General features: G+C 35.3%; 3 protein-coding genes across 7 annotated transcripts; 1 reads left to right on the forward strand and 2 right to left on the reverse strand.

Annotated features, from left to right (window-relative positions):
* Positions 1–836: 836 nt before the first annotated feature.
* On the reverse strand, positions 837–5,630 carry LOC133783314 (poly(A)-specific ribonuclease PARN). Of its 2 annotated transcripts, XM_062222899.1 has the most exons (7): positions 5,276–5,630; positions 4,518–4,648; positions 3,963–4,291; positions 3,699–3,812; positions 3,182–3,308; positions 2,716–2,983; positions 837–2,113 (listed from the first exon to the last, which is right to left on the reverse strand). In XM_062222899.1, the coding sequence occupies exons 1-7, from the start codon at positions 5,623–5,625 to the stop codon at positions 1,291–1,293; spliced, it is 2,142 nt and encodes a 713-aa protein (XP_062078883.1). In that variant the 5' UTR covers positions 5,626–5,630; the 3' UTR covers positions 837–1,290. The 2 variants fall into 2 exon arrangements, with proteins under 2 accessions (XP_062078883.1, XP_062078884.1); XM_062222900.1 differs by lacking the exon at positions 5,276–5,630 and having other exon boundaries at positions 3,963–4,272.
* Positions 5,631–6,769: 1,139 nt separating this feature from the next.
* LOC133783315 (pentatricopeptide repeat-containing protein At4g21300) lies at positions 6,770–10,021 on the forward strand. Of its 2 annotated transcripts, XR_009870851.1 has the most exons (2): positions 6,770–9,433; positions 9,623–10,021. XR_009870851.1 is itself a non-coding variant. In XM_062222902.1 (1 exon), exon 1 carries the CDS (start codon positions 6,815–6,817, stop codon positions 9,368–9,370), a length of 2,556 nt encoding a protein of 851 aa, XP_062078886.1. In that variant the 5' UTR covers positions 6,770–6,814; the 3' UTR covers positions 9,371–9,569. The 2 variants fall into 2 exon arrangements, 1 of the variants encoding a protein (XP_062078886.1); XM_062222902.1 differs by lacking the exon at positions 9,623–10,021 and having other exon boundaries at positions 6,770–9,569.
* Positions 10,022–10,048: 27 nt separating this feature from the next.
* On the reverse strand, positions 10,049–15,139 carry LOC133783316 (uncharacterized). 3 transcript variants are annotated; one of them, XM_062222904.1, is made up of 17 exons: positions 14,888–15,139; positions 14,696–14,758; positions 14,135–14,289; positions 13,907–14,017; positions 13,749–13,814; positions 13,509–13,592; positions 13,326–13,412; positions 12,946–13,037; positions 12,798–12,858; positions 12,630–12,689; positions 12,488–12,549; positions 11,931–12,037; positions 11,722–11,840; positions 11,567–11,638; positions 11,389–11,474; positions 10,991–11,087; positions 10,049–10,661 (listed from the first exon to the last, which is right to left on the reverse strand). In XM_062222904.1, exons 1-17 carry the CDS (start codon positions 15,030–15,032, stop codon positions 10,533–10,535), a joined length of 1,596 nt encoding a protein of 531 aa, XP_062078888.1. In that variant the 5' UTR covers positions 15,033–15,139; the 3' UTR covers positions 10,049–10,532. The 3 variants fall into 3 exon arrangements, with proteins under 3 accessions (XP_062078888.1, XP_062078887.1, XP_062078889.1); XM_062222903.1 differs by having other exon boundaries at positions 14,696–14,767; XM_062222905.1 differs by lacking the exons at positions 14,696–14,758; positions 14,888–15,139 and adding an exon at positions 14,475–14,656.
* Positions 15,140–15,441: the final 302 nt, after the last annotated feature.

A 15,441-nucleotide genomic window follows, 5' to 3' on the forward strand; every position in this document is an offset into this window, starting at 1 on the left:
ACATGCTAAAAGTTATGTCAAATTTGGCACACAATATAGCATGGTGCATATTTTGCACCACTATAAATGCTACACTTTTTTATTTACCTTTATTTCATTTATATTATTTTTATCAATTTGCATTAAATGTTATATTTTAACCTTATTATTTTATTATTATCTTATACTATCAACAATAAAATATAAAAAAAATGATTACTTTTTGTACATTTTCAATAAATATCAAATTAACATTAATGAAATATTAAATTTTACAACAGATTTTACAATTGTACTAAACATATAAGATTGAATTTATATAACACACTATTTACATCTCTCATTGGAGAGACTTTTGTGCCAAATATAACACACTATTTACATCTCTCATTGGAGAGACTTTTGTGCCAAATATAACACACTATTTACATCTCTCATTGGAGATAGTCTCACACATCAGCATAGCGTGTAATTTGAGTGTACAAATACATCATTACTCTAAAAATATATAATATAGTATTAGCAGTGGTACCCCTTTAACAATATTGATAAATTTATTTATATTGGGAATGTCCTCATTTTCCAACATCGATTAAGGAATCAATTGATAAACATTACCAAAGTCTACTCAAAGAAGCACACTTGGAGTTGGAGGGCAACTATTGAGATTTGATATTGAATGAACAACAACTATAGTAGGTGTAGGTGTAGGTGCATCCTTTGCCATTAATATCACTAAATGTAAATACCATTTCAAAATGAGTTCTTATTTTTCCATATATTCTTATATTTACCAAAGCTCCATTGAGTGGACATCATTTTCATGGGTCAATTTTCATATCTATATAACATCCTCATATACCCACCTCATGAAGAAGAGGCAGACCTAAGAAATGGCAATGCCCTTAATAAGTAAAAGCAACAGCTCACTGTAATACAATCTGAAACTTTCCACTGAAGGCACTTTGACACTAATGCATATTCAATAATTATGAAAATGATGGCTACTTACTTGCCCAAAACCCACTTTCTCTGGTTTTCCTTCATACAAGCCTATTTCACTCATATGCAAAAGAGCCCTCTTTTTTTTTCCAACTCAAATAAATGGTGGGATGATCACAGCCGTTTAAATCTATTAAATCATATGTGACATACACAAGTGTTACGTACACAACTAATTTAACTGCCAAGAGAAAAACCCATGTTTCGATTTCGTTTGCTTCTCCTAGTGGGTTGGTTCAATCCTAAACCTTGTGTGCAACACTAGTTACAGATTCTATATGAAGATGTTATTAAAAGAATTGGGTACAATTAGTTTCGAGTCAACCTCATGTTACTAGTTCTTGGCTGAGTGTCTTCAGCTGAATATAAAGAATTGATGATCTTATCATCATCATCACGCGAGATTTGGCCAAAAAATGACTCACTTTTCAAATCTGAAGCAGCCTTAGTTGAGTTTTTTGAACTCGAGTTTTCGAATGCTAACTCAGACTCTACCATTTTGGTCTTCCATTTAGAACGAGTTGCCTCTGCTTGATCTGCAAATAAGAGTTTCGAGATGGGGGAAGAGCAAATCTCCTTGTAAGTTTCATACGCAGCAGCATAGGTGTTCCCACCTTCCAATAGTTCAGTGAGAGGATTCAAAACCGAAATTGGATCATCATTACTTCTCTCGAGATTTTTCTTTAAGCTGAAAAACTTGGAGACAAAATCGGTTTTAGAAAAGTAGACGAAAACTGCAGTTTCGTCCAAGTGGTAGACAGAAGTTACAGAGGTTGGACCAAATGCTTTTGTGATGCAACATCTTATGTCCTTGGCCTTGAGTTTTGACGGAAACCCCCAAATCAACACAATGCTCTCAAATGAAATGTTGGAGAACCGCCTTTTCGGGTTGGATTCCAAAGTCTCGGTGACCTTATTACCAGTTCTTAGATCAATAATGTCAGCATTGGTCCAGCTGAGATACAGATGGTTGATGTGCTTTTGGAGTTTTTCATTGTGTGCTAAGTTTTCGGCTGACAAACGGAGTTTAAAATCAATGCCTACATAACTGCATGCCTGAGCAAAGATGCATCCCGTCATAAAAGCATCATATCCAGCTTCATGCTTGGCTCCAGCATTCCAGCTGGAACACCTGCAAATAGAAACCAAATCTTCAATTGTGAATGTAGCTCGTAATTTTGTTCGCCAAAAAAGAAGCAGCAAGCGTATTTTCTTTATTCTTCTTTTTTTTTTTAAAAAAAACAACTAGGCTTCCCGCCTAACCTTATAATATTTGAGAATCAAAAAACTATAACAATTGCTATGTAGGTGCTCACAAAGGACTCGAAACTTAAACTTTGTGAAAGCAAACCACGTATCTGATAATTTGAAACCAAAAAGAAGAAGCGAGCATATTTACTTTAAGCATCAGTTAATTAAGGTTTGACAATTAAAGTTTAATAAGAAAGATGGACATAGACACACTAATTATAGAGTAAGAGCAAGTGTGAGGAACGCTATAAACATAATCATATAGATGTATAGATAATTGTCAGGCAATTTTTTTAAGAAAGAGTTTAACATTTTCTAATGTAAAACTTTTCCGGTATTTTCATTTTCTTCCTGTTTTTATGTTGGTCTTTCTCCCTTCTCTGCAAAAAGAGTTAGGTCTCCCTACTATTGTGCCCATGAACTTGACTAAATCATACGTACTATGAAGTTATTGATTATAGGCAAAGGAAAGTAGGAACAAACCTTGAATCATCCACTTGAGCCTCCACCTTAACATAGGAATCAGATGCTATACCACTACTTACACTAAGAGCAATATGTGGGCATAACAAGGTGAAAGCTGAGGATAATGATGTCTTGGACTTCTTCATTCGTTGTTGGAGTATAGGATGAGTATTCAGTAGTATTTTGGTGTCAATTATGTGAGGGAAGTACTTGTGAATAGAAGCAACAAAGTCTTCAGCTTCGAACGGAAGAGGACCAACAAATTTGTTGTGGACATGTGCAATATCTGTATAACAAACAAGATAGCATATCAGTATTTTTTTTTTTTGGGGGGGCAATGATAACTTCATTGAAAATAATCAAAAAGTCGTACAACCTAGAAACTAAACATCCCTAAGAAAGATAGCATATCAGTATTAAAATATGGCAATCAAATGAATCTTTTTACCAAAAGAACAAAAAAAGTTAACTTCATATAACGTACCCAAGAAACAATTGTGACCAACAATCAATTTCTTTTCTGAGGATAACAGGTCAATAACATGGCGAAAACCTATTGCAGCTTGGATCTTCCCAACTGCGTGTTTCCGATGTTCATCATTTACTTCTTTCTGCAAAAAAAATAGGATAATACAGAAACTCTCAATTCACAAGGACACAGATGTCATAACCTCACTGTTTTTCTTGTTACTTTAATTCTCCTCTCCAAGTCTCCATATGCATGTTATTAATATGATCAAACATCAAATGCAAATGCTCATATGCCTTCCTTATTTGTGTACTTTGGATCTTTTCACTTCTAGTAATCAGAGATTTCAGTTCAAATTCCTAAGTGAAAACCCAGTAAAACTTATAAAATAACAAATTTACATCTAATAACAATCTTAATCTGCATTTGCCTAAAAAATTATAGCAATACATCGCTGACAGAAAACCATGCAACAACTAGTCAGGCCAACTAATTTCTTCAATGAGAAAGAGAATTTTGAAAAGCCTCTTACCATAAGCAAATCTCTGTCATCCTTTGAGTCTGTATAGACTATTAGATGCTGAGAGTCACAATTTTCACCTTTTAAACGAACATATGAAAGATCTTCGAAATTCTTTCTAATAACCTGCATTTTTTCAAAAACCATGGAAAAGGCATTATTCTCTGTGCTAGAAGTTATGAATGAATTTACATTCAATATAAGCATGAATAGGTATAATTTCTCAAAAATTACATTCATATAGGTTAAAGCCAAGGGTGACAGTTACAACATTACCAGCTGAATCAACCTAAGCTGATGAGAAGTGAATCCATTCAGACTAATTGCTGGACGCATCTTATAGAAAAGAGTTTCAAATTGTTGTTTGGAATCACTTGGACTCCCTTGACATTGAAATTCCCCATTTTGAAACTGTAATAGCCGATCACGCCATTCATTAATTCTGTTCCTCATTCGTTCACTGAACAGAACGTCTACCATACTAACTAATGGCACGTCTCTAACTTCTTTTGAACTATAGGATGTCACAGATGACTCACCCTCGTATTCCAAATCAAAACGTTTCTGTGCATCTACTTCTTGTCTTCTGGATAAATAAGATATTCCTGAGATTACCCAAGGGATTCAATTTTCTCAAAGAAAGAACTTTAAATGCATACTAAAAAATTGATCTCGTATAAGTTATAATAAAGTGCTAGCGGCATCGATCATAGTAGCCATTCAAAATATTATACAATATTAAAACTCAGGGCACAAAAATTCTAACCAGGGCTAAGACTTAGAACAAGAAATTCATGGGTTAAACGGTGTAACAGGATCAAACTAAATTACCTTCATGTATGCAAGCATTGAAATCAAACTGATACTTAGCCAGGAAATCGATTGATGAAGTCTGGAAGAGAAATTCATAAGAGGAACCATCAATGTTAAGCTCTTGCCGTGGGAAAATGTAGAAATTGAACCTGACAAAGAACAATCCTATTCAGAAATATACATGAAAATGGTATATAACAGGAGTAAGAGAAACCCAAAACATGATAGTAAGCCCTAAATCAAATTCTAGCATAGAGATGATGAGCTTTTTCATTCTCCACAAATACTAAATATTACACTAAACACCAACCAATGTTTCCAAAACTTTCTCTGAAAAAAACATAATAAAAAAACAGTTATTTCAATGTTAAATCATTCCTTTCCTTCAAGAATCTCAGTTAAAATCCTTTCTCTTTTCTAGTGAATAACTCAAAATGGTGCAAAGCGATGAAATTGAGTAACAAAATGAGCTCAAAATGAATCATCAAACAACACAGAAAAATGATAAGCACAAAACTTTTGCTTAAATTTCTTTCTTCTCTATTTTCCTACAATATGAAACAAACACAATGTCCCAAAACTAGATTTTCTACATTTCCAGACTTTTTTTCTTAGCAAACAAACACATACAAGAAGACGAAAAATAAAAATCAGTGATTTCAAAATTAAATATACTCAGTGAGCTCAAAACTCAAGCATTTCGCTTAAATTTCTTCACTTTTCCAATACACAAATATCGATATACATATATATACAGAGAGAGAGAGAGAGAGTACGGGTATGCGATGAAGGACTGATTGGAGGAGTCCCAGCGGAAGGGGCATACGCCGAACTGAACGACGGCAAACTTCTCGGCGGAGTCCTTGACCTTGAGATACCGGACGTCGGAGCGGTCGAACTCGAAACACTCACGCCACGGCGCGCTAGTGACGCCGGTCATTTCAAGGTCGATGGCGACGAAATCCGCAGCTCGGACATGGCTGCGCAGCTCAGCTAGCGCCGGCTCGAAGTTCGATTTGATCACCTGCTTCAGAGGAAACGCCGGCACCGACGGCGTGGCGGTGGCGGAGCTGAAGGAGTGTGCCAATACACGTGACAGCGCACGTGCCGAACGGTGCTTGTTCATTATGCTCAACTGCAAGCTAAGGCGCGCACAATTTACATATATATATACCCTTGTGGTTTTACATATATACCCCTTGTTATCCCTTGTAATTTTAATAAAAGAATTTCTTTTTTTCTATTAATCTTTTTTTTTATCCATCTTTAAATATATAATTTAAATTTTTAATAAAAATTCAAACATTAGGCACAAAAATAAATATGAAATCGATAACAATATATGATCTTTTAAACATTAACACCATAATTTTAAAATAAATATAATTTACATGTATTTTTCTAATGAGAAAGAGGAGAATTTTTTTTTTAATAAAGAATACCTTTCTTTTGAAAAATAAATAAATTAAGGAGCATTATATTAACATTCTACAATTTTATTATACACCCTTTGTTATTAAAAATTAACATAAAATAATTTTTTATCTTATGCTCAACTTTTTTTAATAAATAAAAGATATATATAAATAAATGGGGGTGTTTGTGCTCTAAAAGTTGTATCGGTACATCACACTCTCAAAAAAATTACTTGCGATGTTTTAATTTTTTTTGTATGGTAGTGTTTATTGTAGTTATAATGACCCACCTATAATTTTTTAAGAAATTTAGAATAGTTTGCAATGTACACAGAGTTTAAAATTATTATTTTTATACGTGTATAAAAAAAAACAAGTACGCGTACAACAAGATGTTTACACTCTATTTTAGGCATTGTAAACGATTCCAAATTTATTAAAAATTTACAATAAGATCACTATAACTACAATAAACACCACCATAAAAAAATAAAATAAAAACACCCCAAATGTCATTTTAGGGGCATATAGTACCGATATACCTAAATAAATATATTTTAAATATTTAGACATTAAAAATTAAACAAACACAAAATATATGAAAAAGTAAAAAAAAAAAAAAAAACTAAAAATCACACATTTTAAAAATATATATATGATGATGGGATTTATAAAAATAATTGAAATTACACAAATATATATATATTAAAAAATGTAAAAAATATGAGAAAATGAAATTAAGTTGATTTTTTTTTTTAATAAATGGGTTGTGTGTATTAACTTTTTTTAATTTTACATACATAACCTTGACATTTTACATATATACCCTTGTAAGAGGAAGAAGATGAATCTGTGTGATTCCCAGAAGACTGAAGTGAGAAGAACACTTCTGCCATTGTTATGTTCAAGAAAACCTTATGTCAACTTCACAAGCACTTGATTTGTACTTCGCCACCACACTTCAAATCAGTACACACCAACTCCGTAAATGTGTTTAAACCATTTGTGAACTTTCCAAGCACCGAAATAGCCTTACCACCCGACTGGTACGTGCCAATCTTGCAAGCTTGTTGTGACCATGCTCTTGTTCGCCAAGGCAAGCAAGTTCATGCTCAGTTGGTTGTTAATGGCGCTGGACTCAGCACCAAAAACAATCTTCTGGGTACTAAGCTTTTGGCCATGTATGTTCTTTGTGGAAGCTTTTTACATGCCAAGAATGTGCTTCGTTACCTCGAGTTGGGTCTTGCCTCACCTTGGAATTGGATGATTAGAGGGTTTACTATGATGGGTTTGTTTAATTATGCTTTGAGGTTTTATTTTAAGATGTTGGGTTGTGGGACTTCGCCTGATAAGTATACTTTTCCTCCCGTGATTAAAGCTTGTGGTGGTTTGAACAATGTAAGTTTAGCAAAATATGTTCATGAGAGAGTTAGATTGATGGGTTTGGAGGTAGATGTGTTTGTTGGGAGTTCTTTGATTAAGTTATACGCTGAAAATGGTTGTATTTATGAGGCTAGGGAACTGTTTGATAAAATGCCTCAAAGAGATAGTGTGTTATGGAATGTCATGATTAATGGTTATGTGAGAAATGGAGATAGAAAAAATTGTGTTGAAATTTTCTTGAAAATGAGAGAGAGTGATATGAAACCCAATTCGGTCACTTATGCTTGTGTTTTGTCTGTTTGTGCATCAGAAGAGTTAATTTGGTTTGGTACTCAGCTTCATGGGCTTGTTTTTTCAAGTGGATTGGAATTGGATTCTCCTGTTGCTAACACATTGATGGCTATGTATTCAAAATGCCAACGCTTGTCTGATGCTTCTAAACTGTTTAACTTGCTGCCACAAACTGATCTAGTGAGTTGGAATGGAATGATATCTGGTTATGTACAGAATGGATTCATGATTGAGGCTTCAAATTGTTTTCGCAACATGATATCTGCTCGTATTGAACCTGACTCAATTACGTTTGCAAGTTTTCTTCCATCTGTAACTGAGTTTGCTAGTCTTAAACAAGGTAAGGAAATTCATTGCTATATAATAAGACACGGTGTGCCAATAGATGTGTTCTTGAAAGGTGCGCTTATTGATTTATACTTCAAGTGCAGAAATGTGGAGATGGCTTGCAAGATTCTTGATCAAAGTAATGCAGTGGATGTCATTGTTTTCACATCAATGATTTCAGGGTTTGTGCTTAATGGGATGAATTCTAATGCTTTGGAGATTTTCAGACGGTTACTTCAAGTGAAAATGAGACCGAATTCTGTAACTTTGGCAAGTATTTTTCCTGCTTTTGCTGGTATGGCTGCTCTGAAATTGGGAGGGGAATTGCATGGTAACACCATAAAAAATGGGCTTGACAAGTGGTTCTATGTGGGAAGTGCAATCACTGACATGTATGCAAAATGTGGAAGATTGGATCTTGCCCGTCAAGTATTTCAAAAAATTTCTGCAAAGGATGCTGTTTGTTGGAACTCAATGATTACCAGTTGTTCTCAGAATGGAAAACCAGAGGAGGCTATTGATCTATTTCGTCAAATGGGGTTAGAAGGAGCCAAGTATGATTGCGTGAGTATATCAGCTGCCCTTTCCAGTTGTGCAAACTTACCAGCTCTCCATTATGGGAAAGAGATCCACGGTTTCATGATTAGAAGAGCATTCAGCTCTGATATTTTCTCTGGAAGTGCTCTGATAGACATGTATGCCAAATGTGGAAACTTGGATGTTGCTCGCCAGGTATTTAACCATATGGAAGGCAAGAATGAAGTGTCCTGGAACAGCATAATTGCTGCTTATGGGAACCATGGTCACCTTGAGGAGTCCCTCACTCTATTTCATGAGATGTTACAGAAAGGAATCCTGCCTGATCATGTCACGTTCCTCGGTATAATTTCTGCTTGTGGCCATGTAGGTCGAGTCGACGATGGGATTCACTTTTTTCGTCTAATGACTGAGAGTTATCAGATACCTGCCAGAATGGAGCATTATGCATGCATGGTAGATTTGTTTGGCCGTGCTGGACGGTTAACCGAAGCATTTAAGACAATAAAAAACATGCCTTTTTCACCCGACGCAGGTGTTTGGGGCACGTTGCTTGGAGCTTGCCGAGTCCATGGCAATGTTGAACTTGCTGAAGAGGCGTCAAAACATCTTCTTGAATTGGACCCACATAACTCCGGCTACTATATATTACTTTCCAACATACATGCTGATGCTGGAGACTGGAGAAGTGTGCTTAAGATACGTAGTTTGATGAAAGAAAGAGGCGTACAGAAGGTACCTGGGTATAGCTGGATTGATATCAACAACATAACCCATATGTTTGTTGCAGCAGATGGAAGTCATCCTGATTCAGCTGAGATATATTCATTGCTTAATAACCTTCTTCAAGAGCTGAGGAGAGAGGGTTATGTTCCTCAACTTTACCTCCCAATGCATCCACAGATATTAGGAATATGAATCTTTGAAGAACAGTTTCACCATCTTTAGCCTTCTGGCTGTTCCTCTTCATTGAATGTTGATGTAAGCATATAATATTACGATCAAGATGGTTTTGCATACACTTTGATCAGCTGAAAAAAACATTACATTTTCTATCTATACCATTGTTTTACTTGAGACAAAGTTGAATGATAATTTTTACAAACTGTTCTCTCTCTTTTTTCTTTGTGATATTTTGTTTCACTAAAACTTTTATCTGGGACCATCCAGGTTAACAGAACCTCAAGGAGCTACATAAGCTACCAATTAGCTGTCCTGTGGAGACATTCTTACCAATCATTATTGGTAAAGGCAATAGTGCATCATTATTATTATTATTATTATCAGTACGGTCCACCGGTTATAGTATCATGAAATTGTTTTATCTGTACATTGTGATCTAGAATGGAGACTTGTATTTGAAACTCTGTTGTGTCTGTTTTGGCCTTCTGTCCATTAAATGGCATTATATTATATCTGATTTTCTTCTCATGGAAAGCTTAAGAATTTGATGGGATGATATCTTTTTCCTTTTCCTTTACAACTGGAATGCTAGTTCTTAAGGTTCATATGGTCCAGCTATGAAGATGCAAAGAAGAGTGGTTTTGGTAAAAAAAAAAAATGGCGAGCTTACTGACATTCTGTGTGGCTCAAACGAACTTAAAATGTGGCTCTTCACTGCTTATTATGGTCACCTTGAAGTTGTTTTTCATACACAAGGCGTTATTGTTTACAATTGGAAAAAAAATACTGTTTACAATTGGAACAAAAATGCTACAACTATGTTGCTAGTTGCAACAGTTCAGTTCCTCCTGCGTAGATAATATTTGAAGCCCTTTTTGCTGATTGAGCTAATGAGCTCTATCAGAACAACACGATATAATCACATTAGCTGAAAAATTGTAATCTTCTTCTTCCTTGTGATGTGGTTTGATTCTTTGGCTCTTTTCTTTAAATAGATCTTCATTCTGAAGCAAAGTAATTTCTTTGATGCAGCAGGCAGAGAGAACAGATCATCTTGTGAATAAGAAGATTGTTATGTGCCTGTAAAAGGCAACTCTCTTTCTCACTCTTGTTCTTCTGAATTCGCCACTAAACTGAAGTCGGAATCCAGCTTTTTCAACACTTACATTCCAACTTGTTATGATCGAACTAACCGGGCAGCAAAAGACCCGTCAAGTGAATGCTTTACTGGGAACGAAGAGTAGAAACCCTGTGCTGTTACGAAATCACATGGAACATATTTGTCGACTGGTTCTATATTGAATTCCTGCAACACAAGAAGAAAGTAGGAATTTAGTGGTTGATTCAGAAAGCTTTTCAATAAACATGTCAAGAGAAGAAAACAGGGAAGTCACTTGCGTAATTTAAGCTTTTGTTGCCTTTTCTCCTTAATATTTAACAAGAGAAGATAGATATAATCAACTAGCGAAATATCACTACAAGAGCAGAAACTTTCCATTTTCCTTGACATATGCATTTGACTAAAGCAACTGCTCTTGTTCCCAACCGAAAACAAACAGTTGTACTTGTGAAGGTAAAGGTATAGAAGATAATGATGAGAATAGGGAAGAAAAAAACACGAGCCAGAGATCTTACTGGATGCCTTAAAAGAAATGCAGCTACTCTATCTTCATTTTCTTCAGGATCAATTGAGCAGGTGCTATATATTAGAACTCCGCCAGGCTTGACCAACCTAAGGATGCATCACAAAGTACAGTGAGGAAAGGCTAACCACCACATAGTATCATAAGCTTACACCATTCATCGAAGGAAGAAAAGCAAAACAGAAAGACAGGTGAGACCAAAAGATGAAAGAAAATTAGTTTCTAGGTATTGGTATTTCTATGTAATGATTTATGGTTTTCCTCCGCCTTAACTAAGGGTTTCTAATGAAATTGGGGGTCAATCATTGATTGACCTGGTCTCTTTTTTTAAAAAAAAAGATGAAAGAAAATTAGGACAATAGCTCAAAAGGAATCGAGAATTTATCATACAAGGAAGCTGCGTCGAAGAGCTCATCCTGCAACTTCTTAAGCTCTTCCATATCCTCCGCCCGCCTGTTCCAACGCAAATCCGCTCTCTTCAAGAAGTCAAAGAATCCCAAAGTTATTTTTTGTTTTTGTAAAAACTTGATACAAACAGGCTTAGAAAAACTTGTACTTGTGTAATCACCTTGGAGAGAACACCCAATCCAGAACATGGAGCATCCAACAAAACTTTATCATATGTCTCAGTGTTTGTTTCCTAGGAGTGAAGTTTTGAGGAAATCAATAAATAAAGTTTACAATTAAAAATCTCATAGCTTTACATAATGTGATATAGCTTACTGGAAAAATACGAAGATCTGCGCAAATTGTTGTGACGACATTATCTACTTGGTGCAACTTAGCTGTCTCTTTAACGATTCTCAGCCGACCCTTGTTTATGTCAATTGCAGATATCATGCCTGGAATCCAATGTGACGATTCTATCAGCAAAACAATTTAAAGGATCAAGCTTCTAACTGTATGCAAACCTATCTTGGAAAACAGATTACCTTGGCCACGCAATCGGGATGCCATGTAAAGGGTCTTTCCTCCAGGAGCAGCGCAACAGTCGATGATTCTATCACCCGGTTGAGGATCCACAACAGAGACTATCAGACCTGCAAACAGATTGAGTAATAGAACTTTAGGAGTTACCAACATATAGAGTCCGAAAAAGTTTATTTGGAAAACAATAAAACTAGTTCTGATTTTTTCACTATAGTGTGGTTCAAGCAAAAAAAAAAAAAAAAAACACTAAATTTTCAAGTGAAAATTTAGGGGGTGTTTGGTATGGGAGTTTGGTTTGGTGGGAATGTCAAATCTAACTCATGTTTGGTAAATTTATTTTTAAGGTAATCTTAAACCCTTTAAACACTTGAGTTTCACATCCCCTTAATCTAAACCCCTTAACTCTACTCCCCCAAACCTAAACCTCATACCAAACACCCCCTTAATGTGCAAATGCCACATTATAGGAACAACAACAATGAGAATTCAATACACTCCTAATCTAGTAGAAAGCTAATTAGTCAATTTTAGCACAAATTAAACATGAGATAAATACTATCCTGCACTCTCATCTTGAACTGCACACAGGCCATCTTTAAGCAAACCCGCTTGTATTACGATCTGTAGCAAGAAAAAGAGGGAGGGGGAAATCATGTACTCAGAAGCTTGTTATCAAAGAAACTAAACACTTTCACTCATACCTGTAATCCAATTTTCATACGGACAAAATCGTCCAAATGCAAAGAAGGCTCGTATGGGACCTAAAGTTAAACAAAAGAAAATGAGCCTAGCATATCAATTTGACACTTGAAAGAAACACAAAAGTAAGGGACATAATGCACTTGAAAGAATAATTGATGAATGAACACCTTCAATGAATTTAGCTTTTCTTCAAGGTCAGCTCTTGAAATACCTTTCCCAGTGTTTGCCCTGACATTAGCACCAGAAATGGTATCAATTTATTCATGTCATATGCTAAAAGAGGGGGGAAAATGTTTGGTGGGGGTGAACCAAAACCTTAAACTGAAACTAGGATCACTATTGTTCCATTCCATCAATTTGATTGCCTCGTCTTTTCCCAGATGCTTATTCCATCGCCTGACCATCCACTAGACGATAAATTATAGTAGTAAGACAGACAGAAAAAGTCATGGCTGCAACAACAAATTATGTTCTTGTACCTAGTTGAAGAGAGTAAGTTTTACTTTACAAGGGAATATAGTTTTAAAACCAGGAAAGTCTTCGATCCCTTTTCAAAGTGTGATCAAATAAAAATTTCGAGCGATTAAAGAAAACTATGAGAAAAAACAAATAAAGGATAGTAGAGAAGGTTTTCAAATGCATGTTTTAATAAGATTTGAGTGTGAAAGAAAGGAAAATCTCGAATTCGAACTTACAACAGGATGTGAATACAATGTGGCAAGTGCACGTGCTTGTGTGCGATCATCACCTTCCAATTTTGGTAAAGGAAGTGAGTTCTGTTCCTGCAAACCAAGTTTGAAGGTCAAGGGACAAAACATAAAACATAGATTTAAGAGAAGAAAAAATGAATATGATTATATTAGCTGGAAATGGGAAACCTTAAGCGAAACTAGCTTTCGGAGAAGTGCATTAACCATGTTGCCAGCACCAGGTCTAAGGGCAACTTTTGCAAGTCTCACATTCTGCATAATACAATCATATCAACAACAGAAGAAAGAGAGAATGAAACACCAAAGCTGATACCGAACAAGCATTAGGCTCGTTCAAAGTTTGTTCAACCAATATATGGCATGATACCATAATTGAGGTAAAAGAAGGAAAGGAAGAAAGCACTTTACCTCATCCACAACAGCATATGGTGGCATGTCTAGCTTAAGAATCTCATAGAAACCAATTCGAAGAATCTAAAAATCAAGAGGAACAAAAGAAAATCAAGAACTAGTGGGAGCTGAGTATTTTCTTCATGATGTGGGGAACACAAAAGGGCATATAGTACCTGTAAGAGCAGAGGTTCCATGCTGCTAAAAGACTTATCATGACATAGCGAACTGATCAAATGGTCTAGATATCGCCTCCAGCGGATCGTTCCTCCAACTATATCAGTAACCTATGCAAATTATAATGGCAAACTAGAAATCAAGAGTTATGCAAATAAACAATTTAGTGCCATGAAGAGCCGATAGAAAGTTAATGCAAAGTGAAAAAGCTTGGAATGAAAGATAACCAATCTAAGATCACGATCTTCTAAATCCCTTGTGCGAAAGCCAAGAGTCCTTTCCACATATCCCATCTCATTATCACCAGAACCTTTCCCTTTCTCATTAAGAAGATCAGCAAATGCACCACCAAGCTCTATTCTCATCAACCTCACAGCAGACACTGCATACACAAGAGTAAAAAAGCCAATTACCAATAAAAAAACACTCTGACAAGTAAAGCCAGCTCAATATGACACCACCTCACTGAAACATCAAACACAACTCTCCTTCTTCAATCATAGACTGCATAAAAAAAAACACTCAAAAACAAAATTTTCACTCTAAGTAGTAATGAAAAACAATTACCAGCTCTAGTCTCATCAACCTCACAGAAGACACTGCATACACAAAAGTAATAAAGCCAATGACCAACAAACAAATACTCAAGGAATAACTCAAGCCAGCTCAATATGACACCCCCTAACTAAAGCACCAAACACCAACTCTCCTTCTTCAATCATAGACTGCATAAGCAAACACTCAAAAACATGAATTTTACTAAAACCAGCAATGAAAAACAAAGTTACCAGCTCTGTGAGGTGAAACCTCCAAATTCAACTTCTGGGTCTTCTGCAAAACACTGAAACGACCTGACAAAACTGAATCTTTTCAAGTGAATTACTTAATAACAAACACAAATGAAGATAACCCAATTGCTCCATTCTCACCAAAACCAAAACTCACTCCCTGAACCCATAACTTTCTATGCAAAATCTAACCTTTTCTTGAAGCAGGAACGGAAGCCGTGGACTTGGGATAGCTTTTGGCTGACTTCAGTGACTTGTATGGAGAAGAAGTAGTAGAACGAGAAACTCTTTCGTTCCCGGAAGACAATAGAAGGCGAAGTGAGAACACTTCTGCCATTGCTGTGCTGTGGATTAGTGAAGTATAGAACAAAGATTTTTGCCGCTCTTACCGGGAAAGATTAGAAGAAAAAAAGTTCACTTTTTTTATTCCAATGGATTGTGCTGGCCCAAATGATAATTTTCTTATTTTTAATTAATTGAAATAATGTTTTTTTTCAAAATAATATTGTTTAAGCTATAATTTATATTATATAAAATTAAAGGAATAGTTCTAAAAAAGGTTGATTTTTTAATATATTTTGTAAGATGCATTTTTATAAAATAATTTTTTTTTGACATATTCGACCCTATTATGAAAGTAATCTGGTAAAAAAAAATTAAAAATAATATTAAAATACATGCATATCTACCAATTTCTCAAATTGGGTTTAAAATTATAGATAATAAATGAAAAAAAAAACTTCCAT

This window comes from Humulus lupulus, chromosome 6, assembly GCF_963169125.1.
Source record: "Humulus lupulus chromosome 6, drHumLupu1.1, whole genome shotgun sequence".
NCBI classification, from domain to species: Eukaryota; Viridiplantae; Streptophyta; class Magnoliopsida; order Rosales; family Cannabaceae; genus Humulus; species Humulus lupulus.